Source organism: Ctenocephalides felis, unplaced genomic scaffold, assembly GCF_003426905.1.
Source record: "Ctenocephalides felis isolate EL2017-DRISC unplaced genomic scaffold, ASM342690v1 CF-g0.4_SCAFFOLD_01492, whole genome shotgun sequence".
In the NCBI taxonomy this organism is placed as follows: Eukaryota; Metazoa; Arthropoda; class Insecta; order Siphonaptera; family Pulicidae; genus Ctenocephalides; species Ctenocephalides felis.
The window spans coordinates 9,409,779-9,433,160 of record NW_020537646.1 but is presented as its reverse complement, the minus strand read 5'-3'; the positions used below and the strand labels follow the sequence as shown (position 1 = coordinate 9,433,160).

At 28.9% G+C, this 23,382-nt stretch overlaps 2 protein-coding genes across 3 annotated transcripts; both read left to right on the top strand.

The window, feature by feature from the left end:
- The first annotated feature begins 2,991 nt into the window (after positions 1-2,991).
- LOC113370790 (ADP-ribosylation factor-like protein 6) lies at positions 2,992-4,348 on the top strand. The gene is given in 5 exon segments (XM_026611477.1): positions 2,992-3,169; positions 3,313-3,441; positions 4,001-4,053; positions 4,055-4,142; positions 4,218-4,348. Coding segments are annotated over 5 exon segments (579 nt in total).
- Positions 4,349-4,892: 544 nt separating this feature from the next.
- On the top strand, positions 4,893-23,081 carry LOC113369884 (sodium-dependent neutral amino acid transporter B(0)AT3-like). 2 transcript variants are annotated; one of them, XM_026610490.1, is made up of 13 exons: positions 4,893-5,938; positions 11,925-12,051; positions 12,598-12,703; positions 14,151-14,372; positions 14,441-14,551; positions 15,001-15,242; positions 16,031-16,184; positions 16,326-16,527; positions 16,656-16,815; positions 17,029-17,191; positions 17,728-17,928; positions 18,524-18,589; positions 19,120-19,172. In XM_026610490.1, the coding sequence occupies exons 1-13, from the start codon at positions 5,629-5,631 to the stop codon at positions 19,156-19,158; spliced, it is 2,103 nt and encodes a 700-aa protein (XP_026466275.1). In that variant the 5' UTR covers positions 4,893-5,628; the 3' UTR covers positions 19,159-19,172. The 2 variants fall into 2 exon arrangements, with proteins under 2 accessions (XP_026466275.1, XP_026466274.1); XM_026610489.1 differs by lacking the exons at positions 18,524-18,589; positions 19,120-19,172 and adding an exon at positions 21,795-23,081.
- Positions 23,082-23,382: the final 301 nt, after the last annotated feature.

Genomic DNA, 23,382 nt, shown 5'->3' with positions numbered 1-23,382 from the left:
ATATATATATATATATCAAGATTTTCCATAATAAAAACGCAACGAACCAAAATCCGCAACAACAAATTAGAATTTGCAAGAATTGCGCAGTGATAAATCTTGAAGCAGAAGTCGACACGTTCAGTGCTGTCTTTAGGCGACACACGTACACACAGAAACTTTCTCGTAGAGAAAGGGTTAAATTGAACTAGACATTTAGATTACTTTAGAATTATCGAATAAGGATTTGAATTTAAATCAGCTAGAAAGTTTATATACTAACGATGAGATTCCCGAAAAATCGGCCGATTCTTGTTTGCTGAGCGTTTGAAAATAGTACTCGATTGGTGCCAGCCATGGTTCGATCAGGTCGTCCTGATAATTCTTGCTGCATTCGTCCCATGAGTTTGTCGTACGAGCAGAGCAACTGGTTTCGGTTTCGAGATAACTTGGTAGACCATTCTCGAATTCTGGGGCTTCCTTGCTATGTACCATCATTATCAATTATGTATTTTAATAGTCTTAAAGTTTTTTAATATTAATCTGACAAACTTAACACCCATGAAGTATTTACCTAAATAATATTTTAATATTATATAGGTACAAGTAAGTAACTTAAAGTAACTTCTAAAACTTGCTAATTTTATGTTTTCTCGATGTTTTCAAGTCATTTTAAATCGTTTGTGACCAAATTTAGAAAATGCATTTGTGTGCTCAAGCGTGTTTATATGCGAGCTAAAATTTGACTTTTCGTCGATGTTTTCTTCAAAAGGGAAACTCGAGCGAATACAAGAGTTGATTAGGTTTGCGCGACGATCGGCGAACCCATTTCTTTACAATAAGTAGAAAAGTGCTAGATTGTTTCAACACAACATCAAGTTAAAAATGATTAACTGACCTTTGCCAAATACTACATTGTGCAGAATGAGCTTCTGTGTCATGGTACATTCCGCTACATGTACATCGCCATCCCAGTTTTGCATATCTTCGCTGTATTTGGTAAATACGTCGCCATAACTCCTGATTAATTTTTAAAAAGTAAAAAATGATAAAAATAATTGAAATTTTAAATATCACATATTTGTTATAGACATAATAAATTCATTACATTCTGCAATATTGTATTTGTAAAGATATTTATGATGTATTGATGCAGCAATGTTGTAGTGTTAAATTAAATAATAACGCTCTTGGAAAGGCGGTAGAGATTTTTGAAAATGTTGTAGATTGCCTGTAAATGTTCTAGAATATCCAAAACGTTGTAGATTGTCTTAAAATATTGTTAATTATATAAAAATATAGGCCTATGAAAAATTGCTGAGTTATAAAAATTCATTGAAGTTTGGAGGAAAATTCATTCAAACGCGTATTAATGCAATTTTGAAATAAACAATTGCAAATTTTTTTTAAACAGCTAAATCTTAATTCATATTGATTAATTATGTCGATTATTAATATTACATATAGGGCAAAAGGCCACTTATACATAATTAGAGTGAGTTAAAAATGAGAAATCCTTCTGCATCGATGTCAGTTATAATACCTGATTCGCTTTCTTGTGATCATCGCAATCAATTCTGGCCCAGACCGAGTCGGTGCTCGAATCAATGTGTGCCTGGGAGCTTATAAATTGTTCACTTTTGCAGTACATATAAATTAACAGAATGAAGATTCATCAGGAATAGATCGTTTTATTATTATTTCCTGTCTTATTTGCTATTAGTATAATTTAATGGAAATTTGCGTCAGAACTTTAATTGAAAACTTATCATTATAATTTTTTGATTTTTTTTTTATATATTTCATGACAAATGCAGCTCTAATTTATCATTGATATAGAGATTATTTATTTTATGCCAAGGCCGAAATATAAAATATATACGTTTGATGTATCTAGATATTTTTTTACTGCTATATTAATAATTTCGCAAACGAGCTAAACAAAATTTTCGTAACTTGTTGATCAAGAACAAACCAAATAATATTGACAATATGTTTTTGGACAAATTCTTTTCAGATACTTTCTATTCTTAATAATAATTTCAATATTATCTGAAACTGCTGGTAATTTCGATTTTCTTAGCCAATTTATAATTAGTATTAATATCAATTTTAGCACTCATAAATGTGAAATTTATGAAACAACTTACATAAATGAGGACAAAACATGAATGATTACGGTATGTATTTCTGTTATAAATTCACACACACACACACACAAACACACACACATACATATATATATATATATATATATATATATCTTGGGTTTTACATTGTAACTTGTATATTTAACTTTATATTCTAATACATGTTTACACTTACAATACTCTTTGAAAAGTGTTTATTATATGGCACTGTCTTTATTACTGTGTTTATTATATGCTATCTATGTAATAGATGAAAAAATAGTATATATATATATATATATATATATATATATATATATATATTGATTGATTATAATTAATATTTTTGTATTATATATGTTTTTTCTTAAGTTGGTAGGTACAGATAATTCAAAATCTTATAAAAATACAGCTAATTATATATATTAACGTACTACATTTTCTATATTTTTAATTTGTACCTGTAACTGTTATAAATTAAGTTTTTGTGAATCAAAATTATTAAATTAAATGTATTTTAGCATTTTCTTAAATTCATTTAATTTCAATGTCGCTATTAGTGGTTTATATATAAGTTTGCTGCGTAATGTGCTTGACAACCATATTGATTAGTCAAAGCTCATTTTTCACAACAAATCACAACCTCATATTTTTTATAACATGAGCATGAAAACAATGAATTTACTTGAAAAGAAAATGTGCTTCAACAATTTAATATTTGTGCCATATAGTTTTGATGCTATGGAATAGGTAAGAATAAGCATATTGCAGCACTTAAGGTTGTTGATACGACATAATGATTTGAAGTTACAATAAATTTCAAAGTATTTTTTTCCAGGTTTTGAATAGTTGCACTATAGATTCGATATATCGAATCTGCAACATGGGTCTATTTGATCGGCTTGCTGACATTTTAGGTTTGCGCAAATCGGAAGTTACTGTTTTAGTTATAGGACTTAATAATAGCGGAAAAAGTACTCTAATTAATAAATTCAAAACGCAGGAGCAGCGCACCATGAACGTTGTGCCTACTGTCGGATTTAGTGTGGAGAAATTTCAAAGTAAATATTTAAAGATACTACATTAGAAGTCCATAAGATTATTTGATCTAATTTTTGTTTCTGGAATTGGAAGATAATGAACAAGTGATATTAAGTTTTATACTATAATAACAATTATATGCATTAATTATTTAAATTTTTAGCTAACAATGTGGAGTTCACCGCTTTTGATATGTCTGGACAAGGTAGATACCGATCATTGTGGGAACATTACTACAAAAAGTGCCAAGGAATTATATTTGTTGTAGATTCTAGCGATATACTACGTTTAGGTAAAATCTGTAGTTTATAAAATATTTTTACATATTTATTGAAATTCAAACTTTTCGAAATTGGTTAAAGTAATCACTTACCCTAAGAAAATGAAGCTTCTGCCGCAAAATTTGCTTACTTTATGATTTCTCGTCGTTTCATGTCATTCCGAAACGTTTGACACCGAATTGGAAAAATTATGTATGTGTGTGTCTACGGGATAAAAATTGATATAATCAATCAACGCGGTAATCAATTTGAAAAGTTGTTAAATCTCAATTGTTATTGTTTAAGTCGCTTTATAACAAAAAGCCACTTACACCTAGTTTCAAATGATATTACATATAATTAATTATTTTACTAATTTAGGGAAGACCAATTTATTTCCGCGTTGACTGCGATAAATTACTATTATTGAAAAGCCCTTTGAAGCGGAAATTGTATAGATAAGTAATATCATGTCCAATTATCAGTGTGTGTTCGATTTGCACTAATAAGTTCTTCCATTAGAAATCTATATATAAATAGAAAATTTAATTTTAAATATGAATAATATCAGACAATACATATATGTTACAGTTGTCGTTAAAGATGAGTTAGATTTGCTTCTACAACATCCGGATATATGTAATAGATATATGTAATAGAAAATTACCAATATTGTTTTTTGCGAATAAAATGGATTACGCCGATGCTTTATCGAGCGTAAAAATAGCTTCAGGTAAATTAATAGTTTTATGTGTAAAATAAACAAAAAAGTGTATATAATAAATATTAATAATTGATTATTGTACAGGTTTAGGATTGGAGGCTATAAAAGACAAGCCATGGCATATTAGTTCATCAAACGCATTAACGGGCGAAGGTCTCCAAAATGGAGTTGAATGGTTAACTCAACAAATTAGTGATTGTTTGCCCAAACAATAAACAATAATACTTGTATAAACTGTAGAAACCAGCTCAATTACATTTTTATTCTAAAATACATAAACATAGATAATGATGCGCTTCATTTATGTATATATAACTTAAGAATAATAAAGGATAATGATTATATAATATATTTGTATTCTGTAATAAAATCTATTAATTAAATAATCGTCAATATAATAACCAGGCTAATGATATACATCATTTATATATATATATATATATATATATATGTACAACTCCTGCAGGCGTAAATTAGTGCTTCCATCTAGAGAAGGATTTAAATGGAAGAAAAATGGGTAGGATAGTGATTTATTTTGCTAAACGATTATTTTAAACTTGATCGCTCATTTTAAATTTTGCTCACGCATTGATTTACAATTGACAGAAACGTTTTCTAGAAATGAATTCGAAGCAATTACAGTGGTCAGGAGTTTACATGATACATATCAATGTAATGCGTCATCTGCACGTTTCCAAAATAACTTGATGTCGTAACGTAAAATGCGTACGGCAACGGACATCGTCAGACCCAAATGAAAATAGTTTCATCGTTTGGTCAAATAGTCATCATAGGTGGATTGTTTCAGTCGTTGCCGTTCGAATGGTTTACTGAATCGGGTGGTTGAATCATTGAACGTTCCGATGGCAGTCTTCCGATTCCGAAGTGTTCGGTGTCGTTGTCGTTGTCGTTGTCAGTCCTAGCGCCTGTGCCAACCGAACGCAGGAGAGCGCAGTGTTGTGTCTATCGCAAATGTATATAGTACGATCCGCGCGTCATCCGACAAGAAGTACAGAAATCAATAAAACTTACATAACGTAGCCAAATGTTATAGTACGCGCCCAGAACACGGCAGATATTCAATGGACGTGCTCGCACCAATACGGCGATAATATAACTTCCTATTAAGCAATTGTTAATTCTAATACCCGATACGGTTTCAATTATTGACAGATTCTAATAAGAACTGTATAAGATTGATAACATATATAAATGTGTAATTCGTATTTGTGATTGTTATTATTTAATGAAATTATTAATTTTTGATTCAGGTGACATAAAATTAAGTGCGTTTTATCGTATTGAGTGTATCGTTATTGTAATATTGTAATATTGTATTGTCGAATGTGGTGAATCCAATCCAATCCAATCCAATCCAATCGAATATTATTCAATCGTTCGAATCATTTTATTGTTCAGTCTATATCTATTCGAAGTGAATGATTTTGAATTGCTGTTGTTCGTGTTTGATAGTTTATAAATCGACGAAGAAATAATGCAACAGGAACGTTACATACCGGGCGATATAACGTTGAAAATCGATGGTGGTTCGAAGGTGCAGGGTTCCGTGCACGAATTGGCGCCGCTGAACACGCGTGCACGAGGCGACGGTTCGCATGGGGTGACGATCGTCCTTAGTCCCGTGCGAGGCGGTTCCGTCGGCGAAGTTCAAGATCTGCCCGGCGGCGATCCCGACCGAGCGGCATGGAGTGGAAAATTGCAATTTTTTCTATCCATTATCGGTTACTCGGTCGGCTTGGGCAACATTTGGAGATTTCCCTATTTGTGTCAACAAAACGGAGGTGGTGAGTACGACACGACACGACCACATATGTTATCCATCGGCTGGCGGAAAAGCGCGTGCGCTACACGTCCTTCCTTTGTATTGGTACAATTCCTCAAGTCGGTACATCTGTTTATATATGTACATATGTATGCACAGTACTAAAAATATTCATGTATATAGAGGAAATTTTTGAATCAGAACTAGATACGTCATAAGAATCATTCTTCAATTATTTCCTCGATAGGATTGTCGTTATTTCTAGTTGTTAGTTACTCCAATTTTTGACAATCGTTTATCTTATTGTTTCTTAGTTATATCTCTATATATAATACCAACAACTTTAAACTGTTTACTAATGACTATAAATATTAGATATTATTGAACCATAGTAAGTGTTGATACATCAATACTATCTTATATTCACATTATGTTTCTATATGAAATTATTCGCAGCCAGTTTTTTTTTGCTCCGAATATGTTGTAAGACGATAATGAAACGATTTCATTCATGTTATAACAATAAATAATAAAAAAAAACATCAACTAACATGTCTGCCATTTCTCGTCTAGTATTGTTTTGCGATTATTTATCTTTTGAAACAATGCTGCCTCTCTTTCAAAGAGAATTTTAAATTTCCATATCCAGGTGTTAAAAATTTAATTATCGTTTGTAATGATTGTTCATTGTTGTTTTGCACATGCACATCTCAACAGTCGATATCCAAGAAATGTGCCCCGTGTGAAATTTAATGGGTCTGATTGATGATGTAAACAAATTCATATTTTCATAATTCGGCCTATTCAATTCAGGTTTGCCCTTGAGATTGCGACGATATTGAAAAGCAACTGGTTTTAAAATAGTGGGGAAGTACTCTTAGAAGGATTTTGATATATATAAAATAATATTGTGCACATATCTGTATTGTATCCATGAAATTTATTCATTTACAAATATTTACATATTTTATAACTAAAGCAATTTTGGTAACAAACATTTGTTTCAAAGTGTCAATTTACTAAAAAATATGATTTCCTTCCAAAAAAAAGCAACAACATTTTGATCTTGCATTATGAAAATCGTGTTTGTTACAATTTGAATCGAACTGAATGGAGAATTGTTTTGGTGTCTTATTTCCTGCAAAAGATCTGTATAATAAACGAAATTATAACAATTGAATTCAAAAGCTATAAACTTTTTTTCTCATCTTAATGAAACACAATTTCGACTGTGCATTTTTATAAACATATTTTTTTTGCGAAAAACTGGCGTGATGAACTTAATTATGCAATATTTTTAATTTTATTTATCATAACTGAAATCTTTGTATATAACAATACTCTTTCAGAAGGATTACGTAATGCTTGTACTTTTGTCATTTTATTGATTTGAATTCTCAAAAGACGTCAGCAGTATCATTTCATATTTCTTTTTTTCTTTTAATAGTATGCAGTTTTATGCCTGATTGAATCCTTGACTATCAATATATATATATATATATATATATATATATATATATATATATATATATATATCTTAAAGTATTATAATTTGAATCCCCAAACCGAAAGGATACACGATTCTAATCCGATTCTAGGTTGTTTCTTATGTTGTTTCAGAACAAGATAGTTTTAATATAACATGAGTTTATACCGTGTCTCCAGACAGAAATCGATAAAGTTTCATCATTTTCTTCCTAACGCAACTTTTGGCAACGTAGAAGATATAATGCGGTCATTGAATGAGAGAATATATCAAATATTAATAAATAAATCATATATAAATATTTTTTTGGAATAATGAGAGTAATCATTTTATTGATGAGAGTTTAATGATTAGTTCTCGAATGTTGCATGCCCAAAGTATGTAAATCTATTTTTCTCGAAACCTTAAGTTCACTATTTTATCGGTATATTTAATCATAAGCAATTTTTTTTATTTCACATTAAAAATCACGTAATTTGGCTTCAAAAGTTATAAACAGAGCACAATGTAAAGCATCTAGTTTTAAATAGTTGTGAGTATTTTCAAAATGCTTGGAAATTTACTAGTTAGAAATTAAATATAAGTTGATTTCACAGTTGACATAGATTTTTCGAAACATTTTCATAATTGACCAAAATATAAAAATTATATTTTTTTTTTATTAAATTTATATGTAACAATCAGAATAAAGTAAAAAATTTATAAATGAAATAACAAAAAATTTAAAAACAAAAACTAAACTTTTATATCATACATTGCTGTAGATGCCCTTGAAGAATATCTGAAGTGATAAAAAAAAATTAAATATATATTATTATTTATTGATGGAAAAATAATTATTATTATATTAGAGCTATAAATAATATATATTTATTTATTATAGTATTACATCACATACTAGTCAATTCTATCGGTATCACTGTATGATTTAAAACATTTCAAAGATTTTTAATTTATTTTTAATATTTTACACATAAGATTTGTTCAAATAGGAAATACCTGTACAACCGTCTTCAAGTTATAAATGCATAAACTTCTATTTAATTGAACTAGTAAATTTCTTCTAACTATAGTAAAAAAATAATCAATTCCAAAGTGATTACTGTTTGAAGTCAAATTGTAAAAAATATTCTTTATCTCATCAGCATCGTTTTTATTAAAATATAATAATGAATAAACAAATATAAAATATTTTTGATATTTTTATATAGTACCCCAAGAATGAATTGTGTATAATCGATTTTTGTGAATAATTGTTGGGATACATCTTAGCAGGGTTAATTATAGGGTTTTTCATTCAAAAATATTTATATCTACTAGTTTTATTGAGGTGCACTCATATGCAATTGACATTTACCGAGGTCATGTGATTTATATATAGACGAAAATCATAACTTTATTAATGATGCAAGGCAGTTCAGAGAACAGAAGTAAATTCGAGATGCTCTCATTGTTATATTATTTATTAAAATTATTTGATTTAGATAGAAGTTGAAAAATTCAACTTTCAACATCCAATTGGAAATTCATATTCAAATAAATAATAGTAAATATCAGAACAGACTGCATAGGCCATCTTAAGTAAAATTACTTAAAATAACTAATTGGTATGATAAATGTAACCAATTCAAGTAAAATTTACTCACAACTTTCCAAACATCCTAATGAAAGATTTAACGATTTGTTGGTAGATATATAAATAAAATACTAATATAAACACATACGTGTATTATATATACATATATATATATATATATATATATATGTATGTATATGTATATGTATATATGTGTGTGTGTGCACTAAAGCAATTTTTACAGAGGATTATTTTCGCAAACCGGAACAATCAACAAATACAGAAAGGGTTCGTTGACAACCCTTTCATATAAGTTTAAGGTTTCCATAAAAATTGTTTTCAAACCGGTCTCCAGAAATATTTGAAGTTGAAATGCAAATTCAGTAAATTTTTCATCATATTAGTTCAGTGCTAGATGATGAATATAATAATAGCAATATCTGTTTCTTTAATAAAAATTATTTATCAAAATTAATTTATTTTGTATTACCATTATTTATCAACGATATAATATGGATTATCTTCTAATAAATAATCTAATCGTTAAAATGGAAAACATTTTTAAATAATGCGAAATAATTGTGTAGATAAAAGCTTAAATGCATATCAATTTTGGATACATATGGCGTTACGTTTTGTTAAAATTTATAGCTTTATGAATAATGAATATTTTCGGGCATTCGTAATTCATCCTTAAATGTGTTGAAACATGTATTGAAAAGTACTATAAATAAAAAATATATATATTGCAGAGTAGTCTGAACAATCATTAGTAAGCGGACTTTCTTATAAATACTATTTTCTTATTTTTCTTTATCGTAATTGTAATAGTTGCTATACTACCACAATTAACTGAAAACCAACTAAATCGTTTATACAAAGAAGGCAAAATATTGTGAATTTGCTTGGCAACGCCAACATCATATGATGATGTAGATCTCTGGTCTAAAATCTTAATAAACTCACTTATAATTGTCCAGCTTGACGAGGTCAAATATTTGCCTACTGCAATATTTTACTCGGTTGAAGTTTAAGGTCGTCTTATTATTGTAGGTTTCATTAATTTGCAAGATAAAGTTGTCGAGTTCTACTAACATTTTCTTACAAGTATGCCGGAATATATATTTATTTATGTTATATAAAATTTATAGATCGAACTGTCTCTGAACCTATTTTTATGGAGAACTATATTTTTTATAAACTGAATTTTAAATACTGTATATATGTTGTATATAATTTAAAAATCATAAGAATGTGCAATAATTATAGCTATCTCACATTAAAACATAATTTATATTTTATTTTATGATTATTCAAGTATACATAAAGTAATAAGTACATGTAATTTATTAGCAATGCAGAACATTAGGACTATAAACGCTTATTAGGTTCTTCTTGCAGGTTTTCGTTGTTTATGTACTTAAAAGTGTTTAAGTACCTTGTTCTAAGAACAAAAAAAATCTCCAACATGAAATTTAACCATGACACCCATTTTAGTGTGCTCAAGACTTTCCCTTAGTATTCGTAGAACTTTTCAACATCGAACAAGTAAATTCGTGTATATATCCTATGTGTATATTCTCTATTTATGAGAATTTACTCTCTTGCTGGTTAATTCAGCAGTACTGGTTGTTCCCTTATTACTTTTACAAACATATATAAAACAACCCTACAGTATTCCGACGTAGAAATGAGTCTAACAAATTGTCTTGAAACGACAATGAATTTCTTTACCATTCCATACTCTAGAGATGGTAGTTTTATTGTTAAATTAAATTGCTAATAATGTGAATTTGGAAATAGTAAATAATCTGAAATCAAATACTTGATGTGATTTGCCAGACGTTTCGTAATGGTGAATTTCAAATTTATAATATTTCGAGTAAAATATTTTCATACAGAATTCGAGTAAATTCCTATCCCTGATATATATATATATATATATACACATATATATATATATATATATATATATATAAATTAATACAAGCGAATTATAATAATCAAATAATTTAACGTTAGCTATATAATCTTGGGTGGAGCTGAAGCGTGAATTATTAATTTAAACTCTTTTTCAACATGCGACTACTAATTAAAATTCTGCAATATTAAAATAATTCTAATTAGTGAAATAATAAATGCTTATATAATAAATACAAACGTTAATTAAATCTTGTATTTGAAGAAACAAATTTTGATAGAAATAATAATAGTAGAATAAAAATGTAATTGGTTTTTATTATTTCATGGGTCAATTACGCTATTTGACCTTAGGGCAGTAGGGCAGATTTGAATTGGTGACGTAATTTATTTTAGATTTCTCATTACTAATATGATATATGAATCATCTTCGTGTTTATTAGTTGCAATAAAATTTGATGGTTCCTTAAAGTATTTTTAGTTTTATGATTAGAATAAAAGCTGTTCAATGATACTTCAATAAAGATTTGTATTTTCATATATTTTCTTAGTTTCATTTAAATAATTATTTTGTCTAATGATGTTAAAACTCGAGTTTCTGCAAAATATTGTCTTTTTTAACATCTTTTCTACATTTTCTGTATATTTTCACTGTTTATGGATGACTAAAGCAAGAAGTTAATATCGTTCTTGGGCTTTTATAATACTTGCTTCTAGTTTGAAATAATTTGTCAAAATAAAAATAATCAATCATCAACATTGTAACATATCCTGGTCGATATCTATTCCATTCAAACAACATTCGGCATTTCGCCTCGAGCATGTCCATCTCTAGGAAAATTTATTTTTTTGCTTATTGGCAAACTTCCAGATTCAAAAATAGACTCAAAGACATAAATTCATGAATAATGATTTAGGTATTTTAAAAATATCAGAATGTTTTATTTGTGCATATGACACTTTCACTTAACATAGGCTAAAAAAATCATATTTATGTTAAATTGAAAATCATTATTTTTTTTTCAGGTGCGTTTCTCATACCCTTTATGATAATGTTAATATTAGAGGGCATTCCTCTATTTTTAATAGAACTGGGCATAGGCCAGAAAATGAGGCTGGGGTCTCTCGGAGTCTGGAATACAATACACCCCTGGTAAGTTGAAGGAATAAAATGTCTAGCAACATGCATATAGAATATCTTGTTATATTGCATAAAATACAAGAATTTGTAAATAATTTTATAGAAGCTTGAATAATTTAACAACATACGAAATTTAATTTCGCTGATTTTCGGGTCCGAATCTATCTTATGAACTAGATTAATAAGTAACTAAAATAACTATTGAGGATTTCTGCTCAAATTGTAGTATTTCTGAATATTAGACAGCCCGTTCACTACTAATAATAAGGTTAAACAAAAATTGTCTTGACTTGACGCATGATTTTATTGCAAACACATTTCTTAGTGCTAATTATAAAAAATATCAAGTTTAATTAAAATAACATGTAAATTATATAAAAAAATATTGTATATATGATGCAGTGAAAATAATTGCCTAATATTTACCAAATAGCAAATTAACCTTGAGTGCTTATAAGTAGATTTATTATTGTTTTAATGATTAATTCATATTTAGCATTGAATAATATTATGGTTATTTTATCGTTATAATTACCATTACGATTTTTTGTAATCTAGGTTGGGTGGAATCGGCATTGCCAGCTGTATTGTTACATTGTTCGTTGCATTGTACTACAACGTTATCATAACATGGTGCTTTTACTATTTGTTTAATAGTTTTCAGGTGAGTTTAAATTCTTAATAGACTTATTTTAAACAGAATACTTTTCCATTAGTCTAATACTTCTATTTTAAGACGATAATTAAGACCCCGATAATCGTTTACGTGTTTGCTTACAAATTTACGCCTCTGCGGCCTTATGTGCAATCATTCTTTCAACCTTTGTAATAAAAATACGCAGAAAAACTATATTTGGATAATTATTACATATACCGATAAAAGACAAATTAAACGTTAATCACAAATTTTAGTTACAATGTTGTGGCGTTTCTGTCAAAAAAAAATTATTATTTTATTATAGAATAGAATAATTTTAATTAATTCAGTAACCCTTTGTGACAGTTATATAAATGTTAATACATTTTATACTGTAGGTAATGCTAATTAGTATGTATCTTATTTTGTAAAATTTAATGATGAAATAGGGAAAAACAAACTACTAAAGTACTAATTGATCATCTTTTAAACCAAATTTAGGTCTAAATGTGTGCGTGTGTGTGCATAGTCTTTAATATAATAATAATCAAGATAATAAAAATCAAGCAAAGTGCTAATATACCATCTAATATTATTGCGAGAGTGGTCTTTGTCAGAGTCAATTAATATCACAGCAGCAATAAAACCACCAGAAAATCAATAAGCTGTACCAACTTATAATTTTTATACGTCAATCACTTAATTACACTTTTATTCATAAAGTGTTATAAATAAACAATTTAATATACAGATTTTTAGCTTTTATATCATTCATATTTATCAGAAATATTGAAAATATTGAAGCAACAAATTTAAGACCTTTGACAATCCCATTAGTTCAGAAATTTAGACTATTAATTACTTAAATAGACTATTTAGATTATTAATTATTTAGATTATTAATTTACTGCTTGATAGTGATAAATGTAATAAAGTGATTTATTTTTAACGGTAATATTAATAGTGTATCGACGTCTACGATTTCTGCAGCCAATTGGAAATAGTTCAAAGCCTTTTCTATAAGTTTATTATAGTATGTAGAATATACACAACGAAATATTACGTAGGGAGCAGGAATGTATACATATATATATATATATATATATATATATATATAGGGTCCGCCAACTAGCTTTTTTTGAAAAATTCCTTTAAAAATCTACTGAATATTTTGCCAATTTTCTTTTTGTTTGAAAATTCTATTAAAAAATCACTAAATATTTTCACTTATTTTATTTGAAAGTGAAATGCAAAGATTGCAGAGTACACAGAAGGGCTGCTTAATCTAACCTAAGAACAAAGTAATTTGGCGGACCTTATATATAATTTAATATTGAAATTTAATTGTTTATTTGCAATTGACTTTTCAATTTTCATTTAGTGAGATTATTTCTCCGGCTCGATAAATTTTAAATTTGCTATCATTTTTCAAATGTGTTTTGTATGATGAATATGTATTTGTTTCCGTTGCCAGTCTCCATTGCCGTGGTCGTCGTGTCCGCAAATAAACGGCACGGACGTCGCGGAGTGCGCGCGATCTTCGGAAACCGCGTACTTCTGGTACCGGACGACGCTGGACGCTGCGCCCTCCATGGACGACAGCGGCGGCATCAAGTGGTGGATCGTTCTATGCCTGCTGCTTTCATGGACGGTGGTCTTCTTCATCGTCATGAAGGGTATACAGAGCTCTGGAAAGGTAAGCGGAATCATTTTTGAAAATCTATTGATGATTTATTTAAATATTTATTTTTGTTTTTTTTTCAGGTGGTGTATTTTACTTCATTGTTTCCATATGTAGTGTTAACAATTTTCTTCATACGCGCAGTTACTCTAAAAGGAGCTAGTGCTGGTCTTATACACATGTATACACCTAAGGTAAGGTGTTAATGTGTTACTTAATGTTGTATTTATTATAGTTATATGATTTATGAAATTTAACATTAGTATTAGGATAACGCAATTTGCAGATTTTAATTAAAAATTAAAATTATATAATACATTGGCATGTTGTTATCCATAATCTTGTTCAATTTAATGTCATTTTCAACAGTTTATTGTTTAAGTTAGTGAAGCAGATTTTAATGCATTCTTGATGAACTCTAATGAATAATAACTCTAATTATACTTGTAATATTTGTGTTCTTATGTTATTCAGATATTCTTAGTTAATATACTATAAGTATAGTGGAAGATAAAAATTGGCCAGTATTAAAATGTTTATTACCATTTTGAAATTGATTGAATGATTGAATTTAAATTAAACATCGAATTGAAAATGCATGTATTTTTATTATATACATAATTGAGTATGATGTTCGTTTAAGGTGGAAAAGTTGTTGGATCCCACCGTGTGGCTGGATGCTGCCACGCAAGTGTTCTATTCGTTCGGCCTTGCTTTCGGTTCGCTGATCGCCTTCGGCAGCTACAACACGCCGAAGAACAATTGCGTGCGGGACGTCATATTGGTTTCCGTCTGCAACGCTCTGACGGCGATCTACGCCAGCCTCGTCATTTTCGCCATCCTCGGTTTCAAAGCGATGACGAATGTCGACAGGTGTATCGATGTGTGAGTATTGATTCTATTGATAGGACTTAAGATATAATACAATGCTGGCACGCACATTTAAATAGTAGGTCATCTTAATTTAGTGAAATATAGAATTTTAAATATGATGCAGTATTCTTAAATCAAAAAATATTACATCTAATATTATTACGGTGTAATTTTGAATAAAACACACAAAATTCAGCAAGCAACGCCATATCAATTTAATTAATTAATATACTAAACTTCAACGAACAGCAAATATTAAAATCATAGACCGAACTTGAAATCATAATAATTAATTAAATGATCTGTCTCAAAAGAATGATGAAGTGCTATTTGATTTCTGCCTTAGCCTTAATCTTATCTTTTACTGTCCTGCACCACATTTTAAAATCAAAAAACTTATTTTCTATAAATTTACACATTTTATTAAATTTAAATTTTTTAAGCTGAATAATATTCTTTTACAATCATATGTAATCAATCTCTTCATACCATAGGACAATCTATTTTTAAAGGCATATATTTCATAATATAACTCAAAACTTGGCGAGATATGTATGTATTGCGCAACGAGTGGGATAAAAAAATTAAACGTGATTTCTCGGCGACTTTGAGAGTTTTTTCAGTCAAAATTGTGTTACATAACATATTCATAATAAAAAACAAAAAAATACAAGATGCAGGAGAAAAACGATAATCTATACTTTATCAATCTGAATGCGCATGGTCTTAGTCAAAATGAAAATAAATGATGCTTGTAATGAGAAAGTAAAATTTTGTTTATAATGATTTGTTGATTTTAGAAATAAGGGCATTCTTTTTGCCCATGATATCCTCCCGTCTCGAAATGTCAGTCAGGCCGAATATGAGGCGGGAATGGCAAACGCACTGGCGCGAGGCAATGAAACGAAGGCTTGGGACTTGGAAGAATGCAGTCTCGCCACTCAACTGGACAATGTATGTAATTTTAAATTTCAGATAGAAAATCAGATAAACAACATCGAATATATTAAAGAAAACTTACTGTTCAATAAATCTCTGTTCAGGTTGAAACCCTTAACCATCAATCCTAATTTGAATTAATCTCTTATTTTTCAGGCTGCAGAAGGCACGGGCCTGGCGTTCATAGTCTTTACTCAAGCAATTGTCGAATTACCCGGAGCGCCATTCTGGGCTGTGATTTTTTTCATGATGTTGTTATCTTTGGGATTAGGTTCACAAATTGGTATTTTAGAAGGAATGCTTTGTACAATTTTCGATATCGAAATTTTCAAAAGGATACGAAAACCTTATGTAACAGGTATAATTTTTTTTATTCGAAAATTTACATTAATCAATAGTCTAAGTAATTATTTCAAATCGATTGTTAATTTATTAGATTATTTATTATTATATTGTATCAATTTAATGATTATTATTATTCAACAGGTGTGGTTTGCGTTTTCTGCTTTCTGGTCGGTTTAATATTTACGACCGGCGCAGGTGAATATTGGCTGAAAATGTTCGATTCTTTTGCGGGAACTATTGGACTTGTCGTGGTGGCTTTGTTGGAAATGATTTCTGTCATATATGTATACGGCCATGAGAAGTAAGCATAGATAAAATTAAAATATATTACAATATATTAATATCATAAACCAGCTACTACAGTAAAACAAAAGTGTTCTTCGACTATCGCTTATTTAAAAGATATTACTTCTCAAAAATATCGATTTAAATAAATTTTGCAATAATTGATTTATATTATAGTGTGATAAAGTTTAAAATTTTATTGATGTCACTATCGTAATATTATTTCTAGGTTTACAAATGATATCTATGAAATGACAGGGTATCGGCCTGGAATGTATTGGCAAATCACTTGGCGATATATTGGTCCGGTTATAATGACGGTCATCTTGGTATCGAGTATAGTCTTTATGATTATCGAAAATCCAAAGTATCAAGCATGGAGCGCAGAACTGGTAAATATCAATATAAATATATAAATAATTTTACGATATATTGAAACATTTCAGTTCAGCGTTAGATGATGTATTTTAATCAGAAGTATATATTCTGGTTTGAAGTTCTATAGCTTCCATAAACAAGTAACACCTGTCAAAACTCATGCCTTTCAAATATTTAGACGATCCACAGTTTGCCAAATATCCTGTAGCACTAGTATTTAAACTAGTATTCTCGATGGTTCACATAAAATCATATGATTGAAATCTAACAGGGATAAACTTGACGTGCTTTTAGTATTTATAGCGATAAATAATCAATATACCATGTCTTTTGTAAGCAAAGCTTAAATCGTGTAATCACAATCGGATAATTTATTTTTAGTGCAAATTAATGTTGCGCTTTCTAAGTCATGCATTAAATTACTTTATTATTTGAGATATTTTATTAGTTTAGTCGTTGATTATATCATGTATCGTACATATATTTTTATTACTATTGAATTACCATAAATTCAGTTCCTGAATATTAATTTTAGCCTAATTTTTCCCAGGGTGCGGTGGTACCGACTTCGTATCCTGGCTGGGTGATGTCGATAGCTGTCTGCATGATATGTGCTGGTGTCCTGCCGATGCCGGTCGTCTTCTTCATGCGACGTTGTCAATGTCTCAAACTGGATGTCGACATCCATCAAGGATCGATCAGGAGGATCGAGACAACAGCCTCCACGAAGGAGATGATCGACGAAGATGATGTAAGTTTAAAGAGATTGATATTTGAAATTAAAATGTCTTAGTCCCCGGGTTACTGATGTGCACTATATGGTCATTGATAGACCTTATAAGTTGTTTAATTTTTGAAGCAGAGCACAGGCGTTTAAATGCCAAAATGTTATCAAATCCAAAATTTTATGATACGAATATATCTTACAATTCTGTTCTGTTAGCATAGCACATCTATGTTACTTTTTAAATAACTGTTTCTATTTCTATGGCTTTTTAATATTTTCTGACAATTTGTTTACTTGCTGTTAACATTTCATTTTAATCCCGCATGTTTTGTCCCTGCTAACCTGCCACCCGACTAACAATAAATCACAACTGTAAAACCAATATTTCTTATATTTACTTACAATTAGTTTTCTAAGTAACTGCTTTTTGCAATATTCAAATTCTCCGCGAATTTATTGACATAACGTAAAGATATCGCCAAAGAAATAGATCATTTTTCGCATTTTTTATACAAACAAGGATGACCAATTAGAAATCCATAGCATAAAATATTTTTATACATGTTTTATATTCAAATATTTTCATGTAATGTGTTATTTTTCCAATGCTGCTCTGAAGGTTATAAGCCCAGATTTAACACCTCAGGATATGAACATTACACGGTTCACTATAGGCGATTTTGATGTAAGTTAATTGGAAAAAGTTAATAACGAAGTCAAAAGATAAACCCCATTTGAAAAACACAAAATATTGAGTTATTATTATACAATTTTTGACCTAGATAATAAATATCGCATTGTATTAAGTAGATATTGATCAAAACATAAATTGGAATAATACTAATAATAATAAATGTAGAAACTAACATATTTAAACAAAAGTTTATTTCAATTTTTAGATTTTTTTTCTTACTATTTAATGTTAGGGGTTGTTATATCAAAATAGATTTTGTGTGAATTGATTAATTGAACTTATATGTTTAATAATTCGTAATTTGCACATTGTCATAGATTACATTAACTACAGCGAATAATTAGAAAGCGTGTAATTCTTGCTCGTATTCTAAATGTAAATATAATATTTATTGATTTCCTATAAACTGTACTGAATACGACTTTAAGTTTTCCTAAATTTAATTTGTTTTGTGGGGTTTATCTTGTGTAAAATAAATTATCCTGAGAATTGACGTAATACTACACATGTTGAAGTTGTAGGCCCAAGGAGTTACTTCGTCGGGGAGGAGAAATCACTAATACTAACATCATATCAACGGTAAATAACATTTTTTGATTGCGGTCGATTGATAATGGTACTTCTTTAGTTTTTTTCTCATTTATTCAAATTATTTTTTTACGAATAGCGAAACCTTGTATGTGTAATTGGAATGCTTTCACATGCGATTTTATTAATTTTGATTCATTTCAATTTTAGTGCAACTCGCAACGCCTATAATTTTTTGCATGTCGAATAATAGTTGTATGTGTTGTATTTATTTAATTCTATAATTCTATCAAATAATGTGATTTTAAAAGCATGCTCTCTGTAAACACATTTTCTAACTGGTACGAATTAAAATTGGTGGATTGAATTCGCATATTTGTAAATTAAATCAAAATCAACGAATGAACTATATTACACCAAATTTTTTTTAACAATGAAAAATGTTTAATTCATTTTTATTAATGCAGTGACTACTTTCTTGAGCTATGAATGCATGAAAATTACTAAATACGCAATTTTTTCTGTCGTTACTATCATGAGAATTTTAATTTATATTTTTATATCACTAGATACAATTACTATAAAATAAAAGACTATTAATTCAAGCTCATATGTATAGTACCTAATTATTTTTTTATAAATCTTAATGCATGCGTATAGTAATTTTTTATATATGAATGTATTTATATTTATAGTATAATGAGAATTCTTATTGAAGACAGTATAATACTAACATCATAACTTTGCAATACATATTCAGTTTTTCTTAAAACAATTTCATACATAATAACTCACAATCAGTCCGGCAAAATGTATCGGATTCAATAATATATAAATATGCAGGTAACCCCCGTATAACACAGTAATTCACTTCGAATTTACTCTAGCACAGTTCGAGAATTGAGCAAAAATCTAAATGATAATATATTTAGTAAAATTTAATAAAAGCAAACTTTATCTAATTTAAAATTAGTGAATTCTACAAACAAAAAGCTCAATAAACTTGATAAAAAGTACAAAGGTACAAAGGTATTTGACATTTTTCGACAAAAAACAAGGAAAAGGAAAGAAAATATCATTTAATTAATTTAATATTATTTATGATATATACAGGGCCGGTCTTAGGGTCCTTAGCGCCCGTATGCAACATTTTTTCTAGCGCCCCCCGCCCTAATAATTTTAATTGTTTTAACAGTTTATCATTAAAATCATATAAATAGTTACATATTTTTTTATAAATAATTTTTAAATATTCTGAATTTAGTACACTAAAAATTAGATATAATATAGAAGCGTATAAAATACATTGATTTTAAATTTATTTAGAAAATCGAGGCGATTCAAATATTTTTAAATTTTCGATTATTAGCAATTTTAATATTTGGGTTTTGAAATATTTTACTTATTTTTTGTGCGATTTATTCTATTGAGCAAATCATGCCAAGAGAGCTAAATAAACTAGCTTTTCATTTTCAACTATAACACTCGTATTTCGTGTTGGATTTTTTAAATTTTAATTTAATTTAATTTTTCATTATTCACAATATCCAAAATTGGGTCATAAACTTCTCCTTATTGATATCGTAGGAGCCGAATTGTATTTATCCTTGGATTCCCGTCATATTCAGAGAATCAGTTTGTTGTTTTAAAGTTAAATTTTTAACGTATTTTGGAAGTATTGTCTTAAAATCAGTAAAAGAAGCAAAGAAATAACACATATCACGAACTATATTGAAAAAAAAACTAATTATGTTTGATATGTATTATTTCTGCAAAGTTAATATTTATTAAATTTAGAGTATGGACACCACTAGGTATAAAAAGAAACTTAAGATTTTTGTTCCAGAGTAAATTTTTTATATTTCCATTCATTCCATTTTCATAACCTTATCACGCATGACTTCAACATTCAAAGTTCATCAGATGCGAAACATTTGCAACAAAAACAAAAGCTACAATTCAATTTCTCGGAATAAATATGCCATAATGTATTTATATTTTTTAACAAGTTATCGCAAATTAGCTCGCAATTTTTCCTCAATAATCTTTCGCAGGTTTCCGCTTATGGATTGAACACTAGATAATTTCTTTTTCGATTCCACGGTAACAAACAAAGAAAAAATTGAATAAGTAGATTAAGCAATAAACAGAGCTGTTATTTACTAATTTGTACAGTTATTAATCGGTTAATTGTTTCTACTGATATCACAATGTAAAATAAATATGCTTTTTCTGTCTCAGTATCCCTAGTTAAGTTAAATTATCATAATTTATTAAATATTCTAAATTTTAATAAAAAATATAAATAATATATTATAAATTTAATTTCTAAAACTCAATTTAGCGCCCCCTAAGGCGGGTGCCCGCATTTTTTGCATGCATCGCATGCAAGGCAGAACCGGCCCTGAATATATATAATAAGCGAATTAAATGATATTTTCTTTTCCTCTCCTTTCAATTAATATACTAATTAATATATTAATTTTTATTAATTAACTATAATATCTGGCATGTTTTATTTAATTTTTTGGAACGTAACCTTGTCGTACTTACGATTAGTCCTAGTACTCGGGCTACCTGTATATAAATCCGAATCTAAAATCAGTTACGTCTGTACAATGAGTATCTAATAATTTCGTCGAATTCTGTCTATTCTATCGGTTCGCAGGAAGAGGACGATGACGAGAATGACTTTTCTCGGCCGCAGCCCGACGGCCCCGTCGGCCAGGACAGCGACGACGACGAGCCGCCTACGATGCTGAACCGCAACTCGATCGCGCGTCTCTCGCCCGCCGACGCGAAGCGCTTTCGCATGGAAGTCATGGATTTCTGAAGAAGACTCGAACAACACCTTCGAGATCCTCGCCGAGTTCAATCAGTCTCATTCTCGAGTCGAATGTTGTTTAGTCATTATTGAGAAGTATACCTTGATATTATATTTGTACATGTAATATATACGTGTATATATATACGTGTATATATATATGTATGTATATATGTGTGTGTGCGTGTGAATGTATGTATAGCCGGTATGCATATATAAATATGTGTATACATACACCTGGGCATATATACATGTTTTGCACATGTATAGGTATGTGCATGCGTGTATGTTTGTATATATGTATGATAAATATGTGTGTACGTATATTTACATTGCATATACCTACATAGTAAACGTGTGAATGGTTTAAGTTTAAGTTTAAGTTTAGTAAGTTTATGCATGCGAATGCGTTTGAGCCGAATAAAATAGTACCTCATGTTCCGTGCAAAGCGCGCTTAACTTAGCAGAGTGGGAAAGGTATGCGAATAGATGTAAAATAGTACAAAGAATTAATTGTTTATATTGTAATTAGTTAATTAGTTAGTTATTATGACAAATGTCTGAGATATTTTCGGTTATAATATGGTGATGTTCAATAAAAGCACAATTACATGATATTCATTGTTTACGACTGATGTTGTGGCCGTCGATGTCGAAAAAGCAAAAATTATGATTTGCATGTAAAAGCAAGAGATAATATGATAATTGACGTAATTTATATAGTGATAGTTTTATTTACTTGCACTTAGTCGCTATTAAACGTTATCGCTGATTTTGTTCTCCGGTCTTTATAGTCGATTAGATACTTGATAAATTCTCATTAACATCTCGTATATCTTTACCATTTCCAACATAGCGTAGGTATTTATTAACTAATAAAGTTGTGATATGATAATATATGTATTTTACCGCTATTATTTTAATCTGGAATATTTAGTTGTTAATGATTTAGCGGTTTGTCGATGACATAATAAATGAAAACATAGATCTGATTTAGGAATTGCTTAGTAATTAAATAAAATTTAGATAACTATCTGTGCACGCCGTCTTGTTTGAAATTTAATCCTTTGAAGATTACACAGTCAATATACCATGAATACTTAACAATTCCTAGAAACTGAATAAATTTAATCTTATTTGAATAATATTTAATCGTAATATTTTGTTAATAAACATCCGATTGTGATAATTATGAAACCAAACTAATTATTATATAAAATAATTGATTATTTTGCCGATAAAATGATTAATTTTGTATCTAATTAGCATTACCTTGATCAATTAACTACATCGCACTATATGTATATTTTTCTAATATACAAACACAATACCAAATAGTAATTTAAAATTAAACTTTAATAATTTATATTGTCAATTCGCATTGTATTAGTTTGAAGATTTATATAGCATAGTTGTTATACAAAATATAATT